This window comes from Microcebus murinus, chromosome 2 (genome assembly GCF_040939455.1).
Source record: "Microcebus murinus isolate Inina chromosome 2, M.murinus_Inina_mat1.0, whole genome shotgun sequence".
Lineage (NCBI taxonomy): Eukaryota > Metazoa > Chordata > Mammalia > Primates > Cheirogaleidae > Microcebus > Microcebus murinus.
In genome coordinates, this window is record NC_134105.1 from 6,494,558 (window position 1) to 6,517,401 (window position 22,844).

A 22,844-nucleotide genomic window follows, 5' to 3' on the forward strand; every position below is an offset into this window, starting at 1 on the left:
CCAGGAGAGGTGTCAAAGTCTGTCAAAACACCCTTCCAAGCTGGGTTCCAAAGCGCCAAAGCTCAGAGAAAATAAATAAAGAGAGCAGTGTCGGCCCAAAATAGAAACAGGCACCAACTCACAAATATGCATGTTTTCCAAAAGTCGCATCTCACGGGCAGACAGCGCAGCTCCTGCTCCAGCTGCTCGACAAAGGCCAGAGGCAGGGGCACTGTCGGACGGTCCAGGGGAGGTGGCAGAGCCTCCCCCAGCGAGCCAGCTCCCTGCCTTGCTGGGGAGGCCAGACGGCCGCACTCCGCTCCGCTCCAGCTGGAGGGTGTATGGGTGGGACGATGGCAATGGCTGTGTGTCTGTGGTAGTCGGGGCTCTTGGGAAGCAGGCACCAGGCAAGGCTGATGGCCTCAGGGCCTCTGCCTCGTGGTGGGAGGTTGGTGGTAACAATACCGATGGTAATAGCTGCCATGTGTCGATGCCTACTGTTTGCATGGACTGTCCCACTTACGCCTTGCAGCCATCTTACGGCAAGTGAATTGTCATCCTCATCTATTATATGGGAAAAGCAAAGCTCAGAGAAGCGAAGAGATCTGCCCAAAGTCACACAGCTAGAAGCGGTCAAGTGGGGATCAGATTTTGATCTGAATGAAGCAAAAGCCCCTATTTTGCCCAGTACCTTGCATTACTGTTTCTGGTTGTTTAGTTGTCCATTCATTCATTCAATAAATAAATAAGTAAATATATTTTGGTCAGGAAACCCGTTTATGCGATAGCTTTCAAAAGCACGTAGATTCCTCTGCCAGAGGGCTGGGGGTGAAGGGCAGTACTGTCACTTGAGTCTATCTCTCAGTGTCTTGGGCTGGGTACTCAAGGCTTCTGAGCTATGGCTATGCTGGGGCTGAGTCCCCAGCCACGTCTCTGTCCCCAACCATGAGAGCCCAGCATGGGCTCAGGCAGGAGCCCCACTGTGAAGCTTGGACAACTTAACTCTGTAAGAGTTCAGGGCTGTGAGAGGCCTCTGCAGATGGGGAAGTTACGTCAGAGAGGGCAAGTGAGCTGCCCAGCATCACACAGCAGTTGGTGGCAGAGCCTCTGTCTCAGAATCCCAGGCCAGGGCTCTTCCCAGGCAGCCAGGCTGACTTGCCTGAGTGTGCGAGAAGCGTCCAGACAGCGCCAGGGGACGGATCTGAACCGAGGCGGCTGGCCAGCCTAACAACTCCCTTCCAAGTGCAGAGGTGGAGCGCTGCTAGCTTCCACTGCGCAAGTCCTCTCTCCTTCGTCCCCTCTGCCGTCACCCCTGCCCCTGCTGACCTGCCCCATTTCCCCACCTGTTCATCATCTTGAACAACCATAGCCAATGCAGAACATTAGCCACGTGCCAGGCATTGTGCCTAATGCTTCCCATATATGAACTGACACGATCCCCACGACCAACCCAGAGGGAGGTGTTCTTAGTCCATTTCACAGTGGGAGTGCCTCTAGTGAGGCTAGAGAGGTTGAGTCACCTGCTCAAGGTCACACAGCTAGTAAAGAGGCAGGTGGGGCCCAGCAGAGCCCCTGCCAGCAGGTTTGCTCTGGGGCCGAGGCTGGGGAAGGTTTGGAGCCTACGCCAAGGGGGCGGAGAAGCTGATGGGCAGCAGCAGCTATTTATATTGCACCTCCAGGCTGGTCACGCTTGCTGGCATGTGTACCAGCGAAGGCTGCATCTCTGCCAAACCTGGAAGGAAGAAGCCCAGTGCAGCATCCTGGGACCAGCCCCTGGAAGACATGAGCGAAACGTAGGGTCTGGGTATGCTTCTCTCTGAACGTAGGGGAGAAGGCAGAGAGGGCCTGACTGCCTGCAGAACCCCCAGCGCGCCCTTGACCCCAGCATCTCACTTCTTCCCGTTTGTTCCTCCCTCTGGGGGGCCCAGACTGGGGATGTGGCTGTTGGGTGGCAGGTTATGGTCTCACTGTAGACAGTGAGCTTACCACTGGGAACCAGGAGGTGGTAAGGACAACAGAAGGATTGGCTGGATTTAGGTGCCAGCAGGTGCCATCCAGGTCCCTGATGGGGGCACTTGGAACCAGTGAGTGACGTCCTGGGAGACGGTGTCCAGAGGCTTAACCGTCCTCCACCAGAAAAGGCCTTGTCCTTAATCTCCCCGCCCACAAGCGTCTGGTGAGCAGCCCTCCTGTGAGCCGGGTGCTGGGTGCAGACGGGAAGCGGTCTCTGTCCCTGCCCTTAGCGCTCACCAGAGTCCCCAGCCCCAGCCCCGGGCACCTCCTGCCCCGGGAGCAGAGGTGATAGATGATTAGTGATGGTGCACTCAGTCCCCCCATGCGAAGTAGAAGAGGGACCCAGGTGTGCCCTGGGGCTGAGAGGACAAGATCCTGGCCAGTGGTCATTCCAGGGTCCGGAGGGACGTTTCCCAGGGGTGGTGCTGTCGGTACGACAGGGCACTCTCCCCAGTTTGCCGTCTTGGTGGGAGAGGGGTTCGGCGAGGAAGGCTCCTCCCCGCCCGGCCATCTGCTCAGGGCATCCAGCGCATACACTGGCACCTGGACGACGTGTCCTTTGCCAAACCTTGTTCACAGAGGAGGCGAGACTGCCAGCTGGAAGCCGCTCCCGCGGTGAAGGAGTAGGCGACGATCTCGTCTCTGGGGAAGGTGGCGTCAACGGGGCTCGGGCTCGGGAAGGTGGTGGCAACTCGGTGTTCCTGCGAGGTCTGGGGAGGAGCATGTGTCTCTCCCGCCCTGCGACCTTTGCACTGCCCTAGAGAACTTGCTGGGGAGCTCTGCAGGGCGATCACCCCCACAATAGTGATAATGATAATAAGCCAGCATATTTCGAATGTTTACTACCTGCCAGGCGCTGGGCTCAGAACTTTACAGATATTATCTCATTTCATCTTCACACCTGCCCAGCAAGGGGGATAGCAGCATTATCTCCATTTTAAGGATGAGACTTGTGAAGTGCAGAGAGAGTAAGCAGCTTACTAATGAGCAACGGGGACGGAATCCAAGCCCAGCCTGGCTGACTGCGGGTGTCTTGAGCACAGCCACCACACAGCCAGCAAGGCCCACACTCTGGCCTTTGTGTTCACTTGATTGGGGTCTTTAAGGATGAGTATGATTGAAGCCAAAGTGCCCTTTGGATCCTTCAGTAATCTGGGTAATTTGTACATTATAGACTTGGGCTGTGTTCCGATTGTTAGGGTGATGGGTGTTGACCATTTGCTTCTTGACTGCCAAGCCACTGAACAGATCACTTTTCGGATGTCCAGATGTGGGCAGCATCTGGCAGACTGGCAAGACTTTGCTGGCTTTCATCCAGTTGTTTCCTCTTTTCAGTCCATGTAGACACAGCTGGGACTCGCACCCCTCCCGGACATGATTGCATGCGGGCAGTTTCTGGTTGGAAAGTATTTAGTGGTTTTAAACTATCATCTTGCGACTTCACAAAGGCAAGATGAGGGTTTGGGTTCCTTCCTGCAATCCAGATCTGAGAGGCATTAGGCTAAGCTAGAGAGAACTCAGGCTTTGGGAAAGTGACAGCAGCGGAGGAGGAACGCCCCTCCTTCTCTTCTTTAGCCACAGAAGCTGGGAAAAGGCTGGCTGGCACCGCGTACTGCAGGCAACCGGCGCTGCACGTTCCTGCAAGGGTTCCTGACTTTCCGACCTCGTGTTCCAGAGACTTTGAGCAGATGATCCCGGAATAACAGAGCCAGGCATTTGTGATGAGCGGGACCTGGCAGCCAAGAGGCATTCTCGGGCAATAACGAGCGTGGGAATAGATCTGGGGTGAGAAGGTTTTTGCAGCCTTCAGGAGGAAAGGCGTTCAAGACATTGCAAAGATGATGATGATTTAACAGAAAGTCCCTTTTCATATATAGCAAGCACCAACAGGTGAATGAAGTAAGGCAATGAATGAGTGAATGAATGGACCAATCGGCAAATGTTTGAATGGGTGAATGGGGCCAATGGACTTTGACGGTCAGGGCTTTGATTTGGCAGGGCATGACCCCAAGTACTGACAAAAAGAAGGGTCTTGTTCTTGTCCCCACCCCCCAAATTTGAAAGAATGTCCCCCACCCCAGGAAAAGCTGAGGAGCTGCCTTGTTCTTTAGGGGAGGGCCCTGGGTCAGAAATGCCTGGGCCAGGGGGGCTTTGAGGGGATGGGAAGAAGAGGCAGCTGAGCCCAGGTCTGGGGTGATGGGGCAGCCGCCACTGCTGAGAGGTTGCTCAGATGCTCCGAGGGTGTGCTTACAGGGAACTGCCTGGGGGAGAGGAGGCAGCTGCCCTCCGCACCATGGCCTTGCCTGGGACAGCATTTGAATAAGAATCAATTGCTTCATTCCTGCTCTCACCAACCTAAAATACTAAGTAGGTTATTTCTCCCTCTGCAGATCCGCTATCAAAGCATACCCAGGCTTCCCCTCGCCAGCTGGTTCCCCTGCCCCAGAGTAAGGAGGGGCCCAGGACACCCTTGGCTCAGGGTTGGGGAGAGGTCGTCTGACTCCCTGAACCTTGCCATCTCACTGCTCACCCCCCACCCCATTCTGCAGGACCCTCTGGTCATGGGGCCCCCTGCCTCCTGGCTGTGGCATGGAGTGGATTCCAGGAGGCTGAAAGCTGAAAGAGGAATCTACAACCCTCCTCACCTTCCCAGCTGGTTCCCTGGCCCTAAGCCACCCCACCTTCTCTCCTGTCACACTCCTGTGTCCTGGCCCTTTGGGGACTCCAAATGACAGATTTGGGAGGTACCTGAAAGCTCATTGAGTCCAGCCCTCCCATTTGACAGAAGGACAAACTGAGGCCCAGGGAGGAGGAAAGACTTGCCCAAGTTCACAAGGAAATAGGAGACAGAGCCCGTTACCATGGAAGGATTTGTGTGTGTATATGTTGGGAGGGGCGTGTTAGACTTTGGACAACACTTCCCCATGGAGCACGGTGGGGTGCAGGGAAGGGGCCTGGGATTCTTGAACCCAGATAGCGTCAGTGGGTCTCTCCAGGTCTCTGGCGCTGGGAGCAGCAGTTCTTAGTTCCTGGGGCCGCGACCTTCCCAAGCATTTTACAAGAGAGGCAGGAGAGTTGGGGGAGCACTGAGGACCCACTCTCCCTCCCCGTCCCAGCTGCTCAACACTGATGCCCGACTCCTGTCTCCATAGGTGGCTGCGTGGTCACAGTTATGGACAGCGGGCTGAGGCTGGGGCCAGTGTCAGACTGCCGGTGTCAGGGCCTCCGTGCTGGTGCCAGGTGGGAGGGTACTGAGCCCACTTCCTGGACTGGCACCTGCTCCCCACTACACTTGCCTGAGCTGCCAGCAGGGGAGCCAGGAAGCCTTCCCCAGAGCCGCTGACCTGTGCAGGCACTGCAGGTGAGATTCCACCTGGACACGCTAGATGGGGAAGTCAGTGTCAGTCCCTGATATTCCCACCCTCCGCCCTTCCCTGGGACCCGCTGTCGTCCCAGCCAGTGCTGTACCTAGACTGCAGCCAGAATGGCTCAGGGGCAAACGCTAAGCGTGTGTGTGTGTGTGTGTGTGTGTGTGTGTGTGTGTGTGTGTGTGTGTACGTACTTGGAGGGGGTCCAGAGGGCTGACTTGAGGACTCAGAGTTTTCAAACAGGGAAGGCTCAAAAAAAATCTGCTACAGTGAGAAGAGTACTGAGCTCATCAGAAGTCAGGTTCAAATAAGTCCTTTCACTTCTTGAGCCTCAGTTTTCTTGTTTCCAAATTGGAAATAATTCTTAGGAGGAGAAAACCTATAGGAACATGATCCGCACACTCGAAGTTGCTGCACAGATGCAGCATCATTCAGTCCCCCCCCTCCCCCGTTGGAGGATCAGGCATGGGAAGACAAATGGCTCTGGCTTAGGGACGCGAGGGCCACCCCCACCGTGTGCCTGTTTCATCAGCTGCGGCCTCCTTAGCTCTCCACAAGCCCAGGCAGCAAGCAAGGGATCGGGAAGCCCCAAGTTCTCAGAGGGAGAAAGAGTTGCCCTGAGGGTCTCGCTTCCTTTCCAGGCAGTGAGGCTGGGGGTGCAGCCCCTGCCCAGAGCTCCATCCCAGACCGGTCATGGGGGCCCCTCTGCAGTTTTGAGCACTTTACCCTTGCGTCTTGTAGCTTCCGATCTACTCTGTAGCTTCTTGTTAGGTGCTAGGGAAGAGTTCTGCAACGTCCCTGGAATTGCGGTCTGGGTGTGCTAGGACTGGGGTGGGGGGGGTGGGGGGACAGGGGCAGTCTCCAAGGCCTTCCCCAGAGCTAGGAACTGGCAGGTGGCACCCAGCACATGGCCTGACCTCTGTGTGTGGCCCCCTCCAGTTATTCAATAGCCTCTGAACGGAGGAGAAGGGACCCTCCCCCAGCATGTATCTCCCCTTGCTCTGCCTCCCCCAGTAGATAGGAGCTGAGAATCAGAGGCAAAGGGTTAGAGAGTATCTCTTCCCACCAGAGACGTTAAGTGACTTGTTCTACGTCACACAGCAGGCCCCAGTGGCTGGGCAGTTCCCTACTCCCAGGTCCTGGAGCCACTTCTGCTGCCTGGGCACTGATTCGCTGCTTCTTCCTCCCCACCCCCCAGCCCCTGAACTTGGGCTTGCAGAAGAGCCTGAGCTGCAATGCTAGGGGAGTTGTTTTACATATCTGTTAATCGGGTCTCAGAGAGAAAAGAGCCCCGAGCTCATCAGCCAGGAAGGAATCCAATTTGGATTTTATGGCCGTGGTTATTGGTCATATATTGTGGGGATCTTTTTGTTGCTTATTAACCCAGCAGTCTGGGGGCTGGGGAGCTAGACCAGCTGCAGGGCCCAGTGGGTCCTTCGGTCTCTGCAGCGGCAGTCTGCAGCCTCAAGGGGCCAGAGCCCGGGACTGAGGGTGGGGGAGGGGTGGGGGGTGGAGACAGCTGGGCAGGACGGCCAGGCCTGCAATGAGGGTTGCCTGGAACTTTCTGACCCTGCAGGCCAGGGGCATCTGGGGCCTGGTCGTATTTCACAGGCTCTGTGAGCGTTGCTGGTTTTGTTAAGCTTTTATTGTCTCTTTCTCAGTGGTGCCGAGGCTGCCTCACGGCCTCCAGGCTCCAGGGCTGATGTGTGTGGGTGGTGAGGCCACAGGTGGGGGCAGGCAGGGGGGGGGGAGTGGGCAGAGTGGGTCAGTGGGTGGAATTGCTTTTGGCAGCAGAGTGCAGGTGGCTAAAAGGATGGGCTCTGACACTGATTCCAGAAGTTCTGATCCAGCGCCACCCCTGCAAGCGGCCTTGTAGGGCGGGGAGGTTGGATCAAAGAGGACATACATTAGTAAAGTGCCTGGCATGTGACACACAGCAGTGCTCAGTGGGTGATAAACTCCCCGCCCGAGCCCCTTGCAGGGGCCTGGAAGATAGTAAGCCCTCACAGAGTCCTGTTCATGCCATCATTTCTTCCCTCCCCATGGGTGGAGGAAGAGACACTCTGGGGAACGAGCCCTGGGCTGAGATCCAACAGCCTGAGTCCGTCCCCAGAGCACCCGGGCACACCTGGGGGGAGGCCAGAGGCTATGCCAGCTGCTGAGGGAGCCATGGGGACTGGGGAGGTGAAGAACGGTCCTGGGGCACCTGCATCTCAATCACCCAAGGAGGTGCTTTGCCCACAGATTCCTGGGCCCCCTCCTCAGTGTCTGGTCTGGTGTCTGGTCCTGGAATTTGCATGTTAACGAGTATACGCAGGCCGGGCACAGCGGCCCACGCCTGTAATCCTAGCACTCTGGGAGGCCGAGGTGGGAAGATTGCTTGAGGTCAGGAGTTCAAGACCAGCCTGAACAAGAGTAAGACCCCATCTCTACTAAAAATAGAAAAATTAGCCAGGCATGGTGATACATGCCTGTAGTCCCAGCTACTCAGGAGGCTGAGGCAGGAGGATCTCTTGAGCCCAGGAGCTGGAGGTTGCAGTGAGCAATGATGATGCCACTGCACTCTAGCCTAGGCGACATGAGTGAGGCTGTCTCAAAAAAAAAGCAAGTATACCCAGATACTCTGGCTCACATTAAAGTCCAAGGGCCTCTGTGGCAGAGAGAGTCTGCTCCAGCCGCCTTGTAGACCTGCCCACAGCAGGGGCTCTTGCCCTCTAAGAAATTCACGATGTTCATGCTGGCTACTGTGATTCAGCAAGGCGGGTGGTGTCACCATCCCCACTTTACAGATGAGGAAACTGAGACTTGCCCAAGGTGCCTGGCTAGTGGCAGTGCCAGGGCTTGAATCCAGGTCTGGTGACAGAATGGTCTATGCTAGTTCACCCCCTGCCCTTGAACTCTGGCCTGCTTGCTCTCAGACTCTGATTTCCCTCTGAGCACCGGGGGGCCAGTTCTGTCCCCCCGAGCCCACTGGAGCGAGGACACGCGGAACGGGGAAAGTGATAGTGGCTGTTGTGCCCATTAATGTTGGATTCCTCTGGTGTCGGCCGGGATATTTCCTCGGGTGATATACTGACCCGAGCAAAGCTTGTTTGCCTGATATATATTGAGCTGTTGGGTTTACGAGTCAGCGCCCACAGTTTCCTCACCAGCTGTCAGCTCGGGGAGGCCGGCCGTCCTTCATCCTCTCCGTCTCTGCAGCCTGCTCTCCTCTGAGAGACGGGGGCTTGACAGGCTGGCCGCCGAGCCCCCCGCACCCCCACTGCACCCCCACCTGGGCCCACAGTCAGTAAGCCCAGCTCTCCTTTGCAGACGGGAATGGTCGTGTGAATTTCCTGCCAGCAAATTGAACCAACAAAGACCACGTTTCTTGGCGGGGCAGCAGGCGTGACGGGGGCAGGAGCAGGTGCCTGAGTCAGCCACAGCCACATAGCCAGGTGTCCCCAGGGCTGGGGCAGGGAGGATGGGGTGGCAGATGTAGGATCTTCTTGGTGCGGGGAAGGGTCGGACAAGCATGGAAAGTCACCCAGCCACACCCTTCCTCTATCAATTTGGAGATTGTCCTCTGGCTCTGCTGCCATTGTCATCTGAGATCCTGGATAGGGCTTGCGACTTCTTGACAGAAAGTTCTGGCAGGCCCTGGGACCCAGCTGCAGGAATGAGGCTTTCTGTTTCACACCCACTTTTCTTCTGGGGTGCTCCATGCCCCATTGTCGTAGCAGGGGCTCCCCAGAGAAAAAGAACCAATAGGATATAAATATACACACGTGTACACACACACACATGCAGGGAGAGAGATCTATTGTGAGGAATTGGCTCACGTGATTACGGACGCTGAGAAGTCCCGATATCTGCAGGCAGCAAGTCGGAGGTTGGGAGAGCCCGAGGTGTAGCGTCAGCCGGGGCGGAGGGCCTGGGGACCAGCAGGGCCCGCGCTGTAAGTCCCAGTCCACAAGCTGGCAGGCTCAAGACCCAAGAGAGCCAATGTTTCAGCTGGAGCCTGAAGGCCAGAAAAGACCATGTCCAAGCCCACACGGCGAGCAGAGAGCGTCCCTCTCGCGCTCTGTCCACGTCTTCCCTTGACTGGCTGAGGCCTGCCGCGTTAGGGGGGCCGACGGTGGCACTCCGTCCACTGATCCCAACGTTAATCCCACCCAACAACATCCTCACAGACACACCCAGAACCAGGCTTGGCCAAATGTCTGGGCACTCCATGGCCCAGTCAAGTTGACACATGGAATCAACTGCCACGACCATGTCCCTTAGAAGGGGGTGGAGATTTCCCTTATGCCACTACCTGAGTTGTCACCTACTGAAAGCAGCATCGCTGAGACCTGGGTGATTTTAGGTCTTATGGGGATGGTGCAAACTTGCTGTGAGTGCTAACATCTCGGCTCTCCAGGAATGCACGAGCTGCCTGGAAAGGCCACCAGAGCCCAAGCTTTGAGGTCAGTAGACCTGAGGTTCACACTCTCTAATTCTGACGCTTATTCGCTGTGTGACCACCAAGGAGTCACTTAACCTCTCTGATTCTGATTTTTCTTCTGTAGAATGGGGATCCTCCTAATGTCTCCCTTGCAGGGCTGATGTGAGGATGACAGAGGAGGACATATAAGGAGTACTGGGCATGCAGTAGATGCAGACCTAATTATTAGGTTATAACTATCTTAATGGGCATTGGAGTCTCTGCATTGAGCTACTTGGGCGTTTGGCTCTACCCAGTTTCCCCAGTTTCACCACCATGTCTCCAGCGCTTCCCCAGCACTCTGGCCTGAGATGGAGTGGCCAGGTTCCAGGGAAGTGTTTGGGACTCTGGGTGGCAGGCACATAGCCAGGGCATCTGGAGGGTGACAGATTCTCAGCAGTGACAGTCAGGACTCAGGAAGTGATGTCCAGGAGGCACCTCCTTTTTCCTTCCCTCCCTTCTCTAGAGCTGCTCAGCTCAAAAGCTTTCATTTTGAACTTCTGCCCAAATCTCTTGCCCCAAGGGCAAGAGCATCAAAGACCTGGAGATGTTCAAGGGCCAGAGCTGGACCAGGAAGGCAAAACGCCCGGAGTCAGGAAGGAAAAGCTGATTAGCTCCTAATTGCCATTAAATTATACATACATATACGTATTTTAAGTCAAATCTGCATGTCTAATGTGATCTTTTTGATTACATTTTAATAGTCTGGCTGGGATGGAGGAATGGAGAAGAAGGGCGGAGGGAAGTTGTCAACAGGCCGCGGGGAGGTGCAGGCACGGGCCGCAGCCCTGGGAGCCCTGTTGCTCTGGAGAAGAGCGATGCCTGCTGGGGAATGGGGGTGTCTTTGAGTCCACACCACCTCCCACCTAAGCCCCGTTCTGTCCAGATGGGGACGTCCATCTGGCTCGTGACTTGAAGACACCTTTTGCCTTAGGCTTTAAAAATAGCTTTCCTATTTTGGCCCCTCGGGGCCACATGCCATCTCCTCCAGGCCTGGGTCTTCCCTGGGGCTGCTGAAAATTCCCCCCAGAATCTGGTGATGGAGTAGAATGAAAGCTTCGAGCCAGGAGTCCTGGTCCCGCCATCGATAAGATGACCTGGGTGAGTCCCTTCTCCTCCCTGGGTCTCAGTTTCCCCATGTATAAAAGGAAGGCGTTGGACGAGGTATGCGCCGAGGCCCATTCTGGGTCTGGTGGGCAATGGTCTATTCCTTGCTCACCTAAAGACCCCTCTCTCCATCTCAGGGGATTAGTGACTCCACGCACATTCACCTGCTGGGCTTTGCCAACTCCCTCTGTCCCCAAGGTCCTCCTGCTTTCACGCTGGGATCTCTCCTGCTACAACTTAAGCCAGCTCTGCTTGCTTTCTCTCCTTGGAGGACAGAGCACTCCCTCCATAATGCCTATTGTAGTAACTCCTCAAAGAGTGGAAGGCTGTTAGCAGAATCCCTTCTTCCCACATACACACGCATTCTATTTTTAAATAACATTTATTTCTGATTCTAAAAGTACGGCTATACCTGATCATTTCAGAAAAATTGGAAAGACAAGTATAAAGGAGAAAATAAAAATCACCTATAATTCTTCCAAATGGATAATAATTATTAATGGGTTTTAAAAATACCATATATATGCAGATTTTTTTTTCCTGTTATAAAATTGGGATTTTGCTGCAGATGTGGCTTTGTGTTGCTCCAAGCCTGGCCTTGAAACTGGGTGAGGTTCTTCTTTCGAGGCTCCCTAGAGTCTGCTGTTCCCTTTTAGGCAGCTGCCCCAGCTGCCTTTCCCAAGAGGAGGAAGACCTTGTTCCGTGGACATGCATCCGCCTTCGTTCAGGGGCCCCTGGGAGGCCCGGGGTTTGAGTTTTGACCTGTGTGAGTGTGCCTGTGTGAAGGAGGACACTCCCAGGGCTCACCCTAGTGGGAGACCATAAAGGCATGATCACAGCTCCCCTGTCCCCTAGATCTCAATTCTCCTTTGGGCTGACAGGGACCGTGGATGACAGGGACCGCAGGAGCCACCCTTGGTTCCTTTCCACCGAGCAGCTGGAGCTCCTCACTAAGCTAATCAATTCCCATCATTTGAGAAAGGAAAACAAATTTACCATTTGCTGCCCATCATGCCTGCTGTGGAGGGGCCTGCGGAGGGGGCTGCTGGCTGGGGCATGGGTGTCAGGCCCCACCCACCAGCCAGGCCTCAGTGGGGGGGAGGGGCTCTTGGATGGCGCCTGCCCACCTTGGCCCGCAGACCAGCAGAGGGGAATGCCTGGGTGGCTGGGGCTCCTTGGAGACCCTGGGGGTGTCACAGCTGGAAGGACCTGGGCCTCAGCCACCCCACTTCAAGATAGGGGAGATAGGGTGGGACATACTCAGGGCCACAAAGAAAGCTGGTGGCTAAGCCAGGCCTGGAGACAGGTCGGTTGACCACCAGGCTGGTGTGATTTACCATGTGGTGGCTTTTCATTTCCCAGGTGGACTGGGAAGGAAGTCCTGTCCTTTCTGTCCAGGGGGGAGTTTTATCGACTACCTAACCCAAGTGCTTCCTTTTCCTTCCTTAATTCAACGAATATCTGCTGAACTCGGACTTTTTCCCCTCCCCACCCTCCAGGGTATTTTAAGCCATGGGAACCCAGCAGGGAAGATGACCGCCAAGTCCCTGCTCCCTTGGAGCCCGTGTCTACTAGGCTGTGGGGCTCCCACTGGGAGGTGGAGTGACTGGGCCTCATTTTCTGGTCACTTAAATCCAGCAAATGCTGTCTGCAGGGCATGGAGTCACATAAATGGAACAGGGCCCTCTTGTAATTGTTCCAGTTGCTGTCGCTATGTAACCAAAACATCCCCAGATGTGTGATGAATAACAACCACTGGATCACACTCGTGGATGCTGTGGTCAGGACAGGGTGCAGAGAGCGTGGATTAGCTCTACGCCATGGTGTCTGGGCCTCAGCTGGGAAGACTTGAAGGCTGGGGGTTACTCGATGAGCGGGGGCTGGGATTATCTGGAGGCAACTTCACTCAAGCGTTCACATCACACAGCACTGACGCTGGCTGTCTCCTACATGTGGTCTCTCTGCACGGATGATTTGGGCTTTCTCCAGCATGGCAGCTGGGTTCCAAGGAGAGCAAGGAGTGCCCCAAGGGAGCCAGGTGGAAGCTGCATCTCCCTTTATTACCTGGCCTCACAGGTCAGAGAGCACTGTCTTACCGTGGCCCCAGCCCACCCAGACTCGAGAGGAAGGCAGGCAGACATTCCTTCCCCGATGGGAAGAGTGTCAAAGTCATATCACGAGATATGCCTGTGAGACAGCAGATATTGTCACAGGCATCTTTGGCAAATACAACCTGCTACATGGGTTTGTTAGGAGTCCCAGACTTTGGGGGGAAGTAGAGTATAAAAGAATAGTAGCTGTCATTTCCCAAGCACTCGTATCTGCCACACTCTGTGATCAGTCTGTTGTGTACATCACCCTTCCAGCAACCTCTGCGGTGAGTGCTGTTAGCCCCACTCTGCAGGTGGGAACACTGAGGCTCAGAAAGCCCTAAGTCATACAGTTGGCGTCTACACCGAAGTCCACCTGCTTCCAAAGCCATAGCTCTTTACACTCTGCTACATTGCCTCTCCCTCCCTGCCCCTCAGTAATTTTTACCCCCAGGCAAGTGTGATAAGGGTGATGAGAAGCTTAGACAGGCAGCTGGGGGTTCAGAGCTGGTAAGGCTTCTTGGCAGATGTGACGCTTCAGCAAGGCCATGAAAGATAAGTTAGATTTGGACACTGGAGGAAGGGGGTGGCTTTCCGGGTGGAACAGCAATGAGATGGAGGGGCCTTCAAGTCACCCAGGGAGTGTTGCTGTGACTCAGAATACTGGCCTTTGACCTCCCCCCCATACACCTGACACACTGTAAACCATACTCCCACAAGGCAGGCTGGGTCAGGGGCGGGATGGTAGGACTTAGTCCCCAGAAAAAGTGCACACATGGCCCCTGCCCCACTCTACCCTATTCCCATCAGCTTCCTTCCTCTGAGGCCAGGGACGGGGCAGAGGCTCCCGCGCACCTCCACGTCCACGTGCAGACTTGGTTTTCCCTTTGGAGATGGGATGAGTCTGAGCCGCCTCCGGTGCGAATGCAAATTGGGGCTCAGAACAGTTATGATCCTCTCTCCTCCTGGCAGGCTGGTGGGCTCACATTCGGGCATCGCAAACGGGAAGTTTTACCTCTTCAACAGGAATCTGGCATATTACAGGAGCTGTTCCCGCGCCTTCCAGGAGTCTCTCTTACAAGTCTTCTCCTGTGCACCCCTCCTCTCCTGCCCACACTACAGGGCCCCCTCCTCAGTCACTCTTTCTGCTTCTCTCCTCTTTGTTTCCATGTCTGCATCTGTCTCTCCCCCACCATTCCGTTCTCCCTGGTCTCTCTCCTCTTTCCCTGTCTCGGTCTCAGATCTCTCCCGTGTCTGTCTCTGTTTCCCTCCTTCCCCTTGCCTCTCTTCCTCACTTTCTCCGGACTGACGGCAGCCCCTCTCTTCCCGGACAGACCATCTAATTGAAACGGGGCAGTCCAGAGAATGTTAATAGGAAAGGCAGCATTAATTAGCCAGCTTCAGCATAATTAGCTTCCTCCTCTCATTGCCTGGCATCTAACTGAATAATGAGTCTCTCTCCGTCCAGAGGGCAGGCAGGACAAGAGGGACAGGCCATGCCTGGGATGCCGGAAGGCCTCCTGCCTTCGGGCCACCCCACTGGAGTCCTGGGGCTGCCAAGCTCTGCCCTCTCCTGCCAGGCCCTCCTGCTGCTGTGCTCAAGTCTCAGGGAGGCAGATGCCTGGCCCCTGCCTGTGCCCAAAGGTTTGATGTTGCTGGAGCTGCATATTAAGTGGTCTGAGCCTGACAAACAGTGGCTGCAGCTGCAGCAGCCCAGAGAGGGGGTGGGGAGCTATTGAGGTTCTCCAGAAGAGCTATGACAGGCATCTAGTCCTGGCACAGCACCATGGGCAATGGCTGAGCATGTTACAGTCCCCAGAGGGGAGCAAAGAAACCTGCTTATGTGATAGATAATAACCAATGTACTACACAGACTGCTGAGTACTTGCACCTCTGACCCCACAGTCGTGTGAGGCACAAATGGCCACTTCCATTTTATAGATGAGGACTCCGAAGTTCAGAGAGGCTCACTGCCTTGCCAATGTTCACACTGCCAGGACCCAAACCAGGGTCTGTCTGATGCTAAAGATCATGTTCTTTCCCTTGTACCCTTATACTTCCTGAAGATACTTTACAGCTGGTTCATTAAGTAAGAGTGGTTGCAGTGGGTCACATCTTACATTGGCCTTGAGTTCTAAAATAAAAGAATGCAGCAATAATTAGGAAATATGTGTAGTCAAAATTCTCCTTGAATATCCCTTACACCAGTAGAAACATCTTTTCTGTTTGCAATTGTTCTGTGATTCTCCTTTTTCTGTGGCCTTGAGAGCCAAGATCTAGTTGGGAGAGGTGACGGGCAAATAACAGGCTTTTCCTTTCCGTTCTGTGCACATGTGGGTGAATTCCGTTGGGTTAAGTGCCTGCGTGATGCAATTCCACTACAGCATTAGCAGGTGGTTGTGAGTGGACAGGATTCGTGCCCAGTGCTGGGCGAATTGCTCCACAGGGCACCATCCTCTCCTCCCCTGCAGGCTATGGACACGGAGGATGACCCCTTGCTGCAGGATGTGTGGCTAGAGGAAGAGCAGGAAGAGGAGGAAGGAGCCGGTGAGGCCTTTACTGGGGCCCAGAAGCCAGGACCTGGACCCGGGGCCGCGGGACAGTGCTGCTGGCGGCCCTGGACCTCGCCTTCCCGGCCCCCAAGCTCGGGCTTCTGGAGTACGCTGGGCTGGGCCTTCACCAATCCGTGCTGTGCGGGGCTGGTGCTCTTCCTGGGCTGCAGCATCCCCGTGGCCCTGTCGGCCTTCATGTTCCTCTACTACCCGCCCCTGGACATCGACATCTCCTACAACGCCTTTGAGATCCGCAACCACGAGGCCTCGCAGCGTTTTGACGCCCTCGCCCTGGCGCTCAAGTCCCAGTTTGGATCCTGGGGACGCAACCGGCGCGACTTGGCCGACTTCACCTCCGAAACGCTCCAGCGCCTCATCTCAGAGCAGCTGCAGCAGCTGCACCTGAGCAACCGCTCGCGGCAGGCCTCCAGGGCCCCGCGCGCCGTCCCCGCGGCCCCACCCGGCGGCCCAGGCCTGTCCAGGGCCACCTCCGCGGCCCAAAACCCAGCAGCCAATCGGAGCGGGCGCCTTCGTCGTGACACCTCGGCCCGGGTGGATCTGGCAGCCAACCAGAGTGAAGACCCGCGGACCCCAGGGCTGAACGGGAATGGACAACGCCATCCCAGCGTCCCGCCCCCCGGGTCCGCAGCGGCCAATCAGAGCCGTTCCCGCCGGGGCGCCTCACGCTGGGACTACTCACGTGCGTACGTGAGCGCCAACACGCAGACGCACGCGCACTGGCGCATCGAGCTCATCTTCCTGGCGCGCGGCGACGCGGAGCGCAACATCTTCACCAGTGAGCGGCTGGTCACGATCCACGAGATTGAGCGCAAGGTCATGGACCACCCGGGCTTCCGCGAGTTCTGCTGGAAGCCCCACGAGGTGCTCAAGGACCTGCCGCTCGGCTCCTACTCCTACTGCTCCCCGCCCAGCTCGCTCATGACCTACTTCTTCCCCACGGAGCGGGGCGGCAAGATCTACTACGACGGCATGGGCCAGGACCTCGCCGACATCCGCGGTGAGCGGGGCGCGGGCCTGGACCAGGCTGGGGACAGCACGTGGGCCCTGACGTAGCCCAGTGCTTTCCGGGGAGACTTGGGCCAGGCGGAGTGGGTCCCGAGCAGAGTGCCGGGCGTGGCCTGAGGGCGCGGTGAGAAGGGCTGGTCGTGGGTGTGAAGTGAGCGTGGGCAAAGAGGGAAGTTGGGACGCAGACCCGGATGCAGGATATTCGGAGTTCTCCTATGGCCAGAGTTAGAGAAAGCGTGGGGTCAGGCTTGGGCGTGAGAGGTTGGTTAGAGGGAGGCCAGCGTGTGGTTATGGAGAACAAGGGATTTGGTCAGAAGAAGACAGGGGAGAGACTGGGGTTGAAGGAAGACAGAGGTAGGGTTTGTTTTAGGTAGGTTAGGGATGGGGCTTGGGGAAGAGTGGGGCAGGGCCAGGGAATGGTTGTGGGGACTGGGGTGGAGTTCAGGTGTGCTTTTTAAGGGAGGATGTGGGCAGGGCAGAACCCCAAGAGGCAGGACTGGCATGATGACCTTGAGGGAGGGCTGGTAGGAACTGACCGGCTAAGCTCTTTGAGCCCCCACTCCTGCCCCTGCAGGCTCCCTAGAGCTGGCCATGACTCACCCCGAGTTCTACTGGTACGTCGACGAGGGCCTCTCCGCAGACAATCTGAAGAGCTCCCTCCTGCGCAGCGAGATCCTGTTCGGAGCTCCCCTGCCCAACTACTACTCAGTGGATGACCGCTGGGAGGAGCAACGGGCCAAGTTTCAGAGCTTTGTGGTCACCTATGTGGCCATGTTGGCCAAGCAGTCTACTAGGTAGGAAGTCTAGCTGTACCCCAGTGTGTGGCAGCTCTTGTGTGTATCAGGAAAGGGCTGTCTTAGGGTTCCAGGTGCCTCTTACTCTGAATTGATTTCCAGGTGCCTCTTACTCCTGAACCCCATATCCCCTTCTCCACAACCTTTTCCTAGCAGGTCTTCCCAAATCAGGGGCAGAGCCAGGTATATCCTTGCTGTCACTCTGACAAGTGAAAGGCCCTTTTTCTTGACCAGTGCTAATAGTGCACATGACAGCTTTGGGCCAGGTAGTTTCCGCAAGCTATTTCACCTCTCTGAGCTACAGTTTCATCACTTGTCACTCAGCATTTTAGTTGTAACTCAAAGTGCAGTCCTCCAGTTAACAATATCGGCATCACTCAAGGACGTGTTAGAAATGCAGAATTGCAAGCTCTTTCCCAGTCCTACGGTACTTCCAGGTGATTTGTTTGCACGTTAAAGTTGAGAGAGGTCCTGTGTAGTTTTCTGTCTCAATAGAATGTGAGTCTGTTGCTCCTGGTTCATTTCTGTAGGCCTCACCCCTAGCACAGTGCCAACCACCATGAGTAAGGGTTTGTCTGAGCAACGAAAGCATTAATGAATGGAGTTGCCTCAAGGAAAAGTACTTGGCTGAGTATGGCAGCTGAGTATAGAGGAATCTTTAGGGTTTTAGATACATGATTATCCCTGCCCACATATTCAGCTGCTGAGGCAAAACCCCTGCCCTTGGAAGAAAATGCTGCTCTTTCTCTTTTCTTCCCCCTAGAGCTTCATAGCAGCGGTGACAACCAGGGACCCTGTAGACTTGACTCTAGTGCCTTCTTTTGGATTAACAAAAATTTTTAAATTATTCTGTTTTTGGTTACTCAAGAGATGACAGCATGCACCTTGACTTATTACAGAATAATACAAATGATCAGTTTTACTACTTCCCTGATAATACTGGAACCTTAGAACACATTCACTGCCTTTGTTGTCCTGCACCCTTCTGTATTTTTGTTGCATGCATTTAAATCTTATATACATTTTAAACCCCATAAGACACTACCTTATTGTTGTACAGAGTTTGTATTCATTTATATTTATTCACGTATTTACCTTTTCTGTTGCTCTTTATTACTTTCTACAATTTTATGTGTCCCTCTGGGATCATTTTTCTTGTGTCTGAAGAACTCTCTTTAGTGCTTCTTTTAGTGCAGGTTTGCTGGTGATAAGTTCTCCATTTTGTTTGCCTAGAAAACATCTTTATTTTACTTTAATTTTTGAAGTGTATTTTTGCTGAATAGGATTATAAATTGGCAATTTTCTTTTAATATTGTACTCAAAAGATGTCACTCCATTGTCTTCTGACTTCCATCATTTCTGTGGAAAAGTTAGGTGTAAATCTTTTTTGTTGCTCCTTTAAAAGATTATCTTTCTATCTGCTTTTAAGATTTCTCTTTGTCTTTGGTTTCAGCAGTCTTGCTGTGAGGTATGTTGGTGAATTTTTATTGTATTTGTTCTGTCTGGGATCACAGAGCTTCTTGAAGCTGTAGGTTGATGACTGTTCTGAGTTTTAGGAACTTGGGTATTATCTCTTCAAATATTACTTCTACCTTGTTCTCTGTCCCCTTTCCTTTTAGGACTCTAATTACACAAATGTTAATTCTCTTCACTGAGTCTCATGTGTCTTCACTACTTCACTACTTTTTTTCTAGGTTTTATCTATTTTTTTCCTAGGCTTTGGTTTAGATATTCTAGTTTGCTGATCTTTTATTGTGTCTAATCTACCATTTAATGTCTATTGAGTTTTGGGGGATTTTTTGAGACAGGGTCTTGCCTTCTCTCCTGGGCTAGAGTGCCATGGCATCATCTTAGCTCACAGCAACCTCAAACTGCTGGGCTCAAGTGATCCTCTTGCCTCAGTCCCCCAAGTAGCTAGGACTACAGGTGCACACCACCATGCTTGGCTAATTTTTCTATTTTTTGAAGAGACAAGGTCTTGCTCTTGCTTGGGCTGGTCTCAAACTCCTGGTCTCAAGCGATCTCCCACCATGGCCTCTCAAAGTGCTAGTATTACAGGCACAAGCCACCATGTCTGGCCAAGTTTTAATGTTAATGTTCTATTTTTCTGTTGAGAATTCCATTTGATCCTTTGTTATCTATCTAAATCACTGGTAAAGCTCTTCATCATTTTATTTATTTTGTCCACAGTCTCCTCTCTGTTCTTAGGCATATTAATTATGGTTATTTTCCAGTTTTTATTAGTTAACTTTTAATGTATGGGTCTTTCACTTGGTTTGGGGTCACGTGGTCCTGCCTATAGGTATGCCTGGTAATTTTTATTTTTATTTTTTCTTTTTTTTTTTTTCTTTTTTTTGAGACAGAGTCTCACTTTGTTGCCCAGGCTAGAGTGAGTGCCGTGGTGTCAGCCTAGCTCACAGCAACCTCAAACTCCTGGGCTCAAGCGATCCTTCTGTCTCAGCCTCCCAAGTAGCTGGGACTACAGGCATGCGCCACCATGCCCGGCTAATTTTTTCTATATATATTAGTTGGCCAATTAGTTTCTTTCTATTTATAGTAGAGACGGGGTCTCGCTCTTGCTCAGGTTGGTTTCGAACTCCTGACCTCGAGCAATCCGCCCGCCTCGGCCTCCCAGAGAGCTAGGATTACAGGCGGTAATTTTTATTAAGTGATGAACATTGTACATAAAAAACACAGAGGCTCAGGTAATGTTATTTCCTCCAGAGAAAGTTTATCTTTCCTTCCTTCCAGGAGGCAGATAGAGTTGTGGCTGAACACCTTAAACAGGCAGTCCCTGCATTGAGTCAAGGATGGTTTCCAGCCCTGTAAAGTCTCAGTCTTCCTCTAGTTTGGCTTAGGTCCTCTGGGATTTTCAGCTGAGAGCCTGGCATATTCTGCAGTCCCTTCCTCTGACAAGTTCCCGTCTCTAATCTTGATCTCAAAGCTGCTAAAAAAAAAAAAAAAAAAAAAAAAAAACCTCCATTCTGCTTTTTCAGAAGCTTTTTCTGCTTGGCTTTTTTAGTCATGTGCCCCGCACAGCCCCAGTCGTCAGCAGAAGTGCTGAGGGAAGCCTAACCATGTGCTCTGCTGGTCTGCAAGTCTCTGCCCAGGGCTCCACCAGCGTCCCTGACTCCCAGCCAAGATCTTCAGCCTTCTGCCCATGTTCACAATCAGCAAATGCCTCCAGGATAAAAACAGCTCTAGAAGGGCAGCTTACCTTTCATAAGTTCTCCCCTTTCTCAAGTCTAAGCCAGCTGGTTCTCATTACTTCAGCAATTCTTCTGTCATCACAGATGATTTCCGAATTTCACTTGACTTTTCAGCAGTTCTAGGCAAGAATTCTGGTCTTCCATGTGCTGTTCCTTTCTACTTGAGAGTAAAAGTTTGGGCCTGTGTCTTTTTATAACCAACAACTAGAACAGGACCTGGAAGACACTCTGTAGATGGTATACAAATTATTGTGTGAGTGAATGAACAATTGATTTAACTTGCAGTTTTATGTGCTAATGAATGTACAGTTAAACTGTTTAATTCAACAAAGTAGATCATCTAGAGATCTTTTTGACTTGGCTTTGAAATGTCCTGTTTGGATTTTTTACAACTTTTTTGAGGTATAGTTGACATATAGCCAACTGCACATACTTAAACTTTATAATTTGATTAGTTTTGACATGTGTGTATACCATGAAATCCTCACCATAGTGAGGAGGCATCATCCCCTCACCCTCAATATGTTTCCTCATGTCCCCTTAATTGGTCCATCCCGTCCTGACTACTGACTCCAACCCTCGGCAGCCACGTTCTGTTTTCTATCATTATGTATTGGTTTTCATTTTCTAGAATTTGTTATTGATCTCATGTTATATACAAGGCATCATATAGTATGTTCTCTTTTGATTGGCCTATTTTATTCTATCTAATTATTTAAAGTTGTGTCCATGTTGTTGCATGTATCAATAATTTATTCTTTTTACATTCTGAGTAGTATTCCATTGTTTGGAGCTGTCACATTTTGTTCGTCCATGTACCTGTTGATGGATACTTGGGTTGTTCCAGATTTAGCAATTACAGACAAAGGTGCTGTGAGCATTCAGGTGCAAGCCTTTGTGTGGACATACACTTTCATTCTTTTAGATAAATACCTAGGTGTAAAATGACTGGATCATAGTGTAAGTTTAACTTTTTAAGAAATTACCAAACTATTTTCCAAATCAGTGGTACCATTTTACTTTCCCACCAGCAGTGTATGAGAATTCCAGTTCTTGCCTATCCTCTATGCTTGATAGGGTCAGCTTAAAAATTTGTAGCCATTCTAATAGGCATGTGGTGGTATCTCACTGCAGTTTTAATTTGCATCTCCCTAATTATTAGTGATGTTGGACATCTTTTCACATGCTTATTGGACATCTATTCATTGTCTTTGGTTGAACTATCTGTTCAGATCTTTTGCCCATTGGGTTTTACACATAGTATTATGATGTTCTATTTCAAGTTAACTTTTGTATATGGTACAAGGTATGGATCGAGGTTTATTATTTTCACATGGATGTTCAGTTGTTCCAGCACCATTTGTTGAAAAGACTCTTCTTTCTCCACTGAGTTGCATTTGCACCTTGGGCAAAGGTACAAAGGGCCCTGCCTTTGCACCATATATGTGTGGGTCTGTTTCTGAACTCTTTCTTGTTTCACCAGTCTATTTCCCCTGTGCACGCTAGAATCACACCATCTTGATTCCTGCAGCGTTATACCAAGTCTTGAAATCAGATAGTGTTAATCTCTCAATTTTGTTTTGAAAAGTTGTTTTAGTTATTCTAGGCCCTTTGTGTTTCCATAAGAATTTTAGAATCAGCTCACCTATTTCTATTAATACAAAAAAAGTCTGCTGGGATCTTGATTGTATTTGTGTTGGATCCCTAGATAAATGTGAGGAGAACTGACTTCTTAATATTATGTCTTGTGACCTTATGAGCGTAATATATCTGACATATTCTGTCATCGTTATCCCTCAGTATTTCATAATTTTAAAATTTCAATTTCCAATTGTTAGTTGCTAGTATATAGAAATATAATTGATTTTGTGTCCTATGATCTTACTAAATTCACCTGTTATTAGTTCTAGTAGATTTTTTGTTTTTGTGTTTTGCAGATTCCTTTGGGAATAGATGTCTTGTCTTCTGATAATAAAGATAACATTACTTTATCATTTCCAATTTAGATGCCTTTTATTTTTCTTGCCTAATTGCACTGGCTGAACCTCAGTACAATGTTGAATAGAAGTGATGAGAGCAGGTGCTCCCTGTCTCATTCCTAATAAAAAAATGTAGATTTTTTTGTAGATGTCCTTTATCAGGTTAAGGATGTTCCCTTCTGTTCCTTATTTGCTAGTAGTTTTTTTCTTTTTTTAATCAGCAATGAATATTAATTAGGTTTTGTCAAATGTTTTTCTTCAT

At 52.0% G+C, this 22,844-nt stretch overlaps 1 protein-coding gene across 1 annotated transcript in view; it reads left to right on the plus strand.

Annotated features, from left to right (window-relative positions):
* DISP3 (dispatched RND transporter family member 3) overlaps positions 1–22,844 on the plus strand; it is a 48,732-nt gene that overhangs the window by 3,509 nt on the left and 22,379 nt on the right. Inside the window, exons 2-3 of the mRNA XM_012785358.2 lie at positions 15,494–16,592; positions 17,175–17,394. Of these exons, the coding sequence (XP_012640812.2) occupies positions 15,497–16,592; positions 17,175–17,394 (1,316 nt within the window). The 5' untranslated portion in view covers positions 15,494–15,496. The remainder of the gene's footprint in view (positions 1–15,493; positions 16,593–17,174; positions 17,395–22,844) is intronic.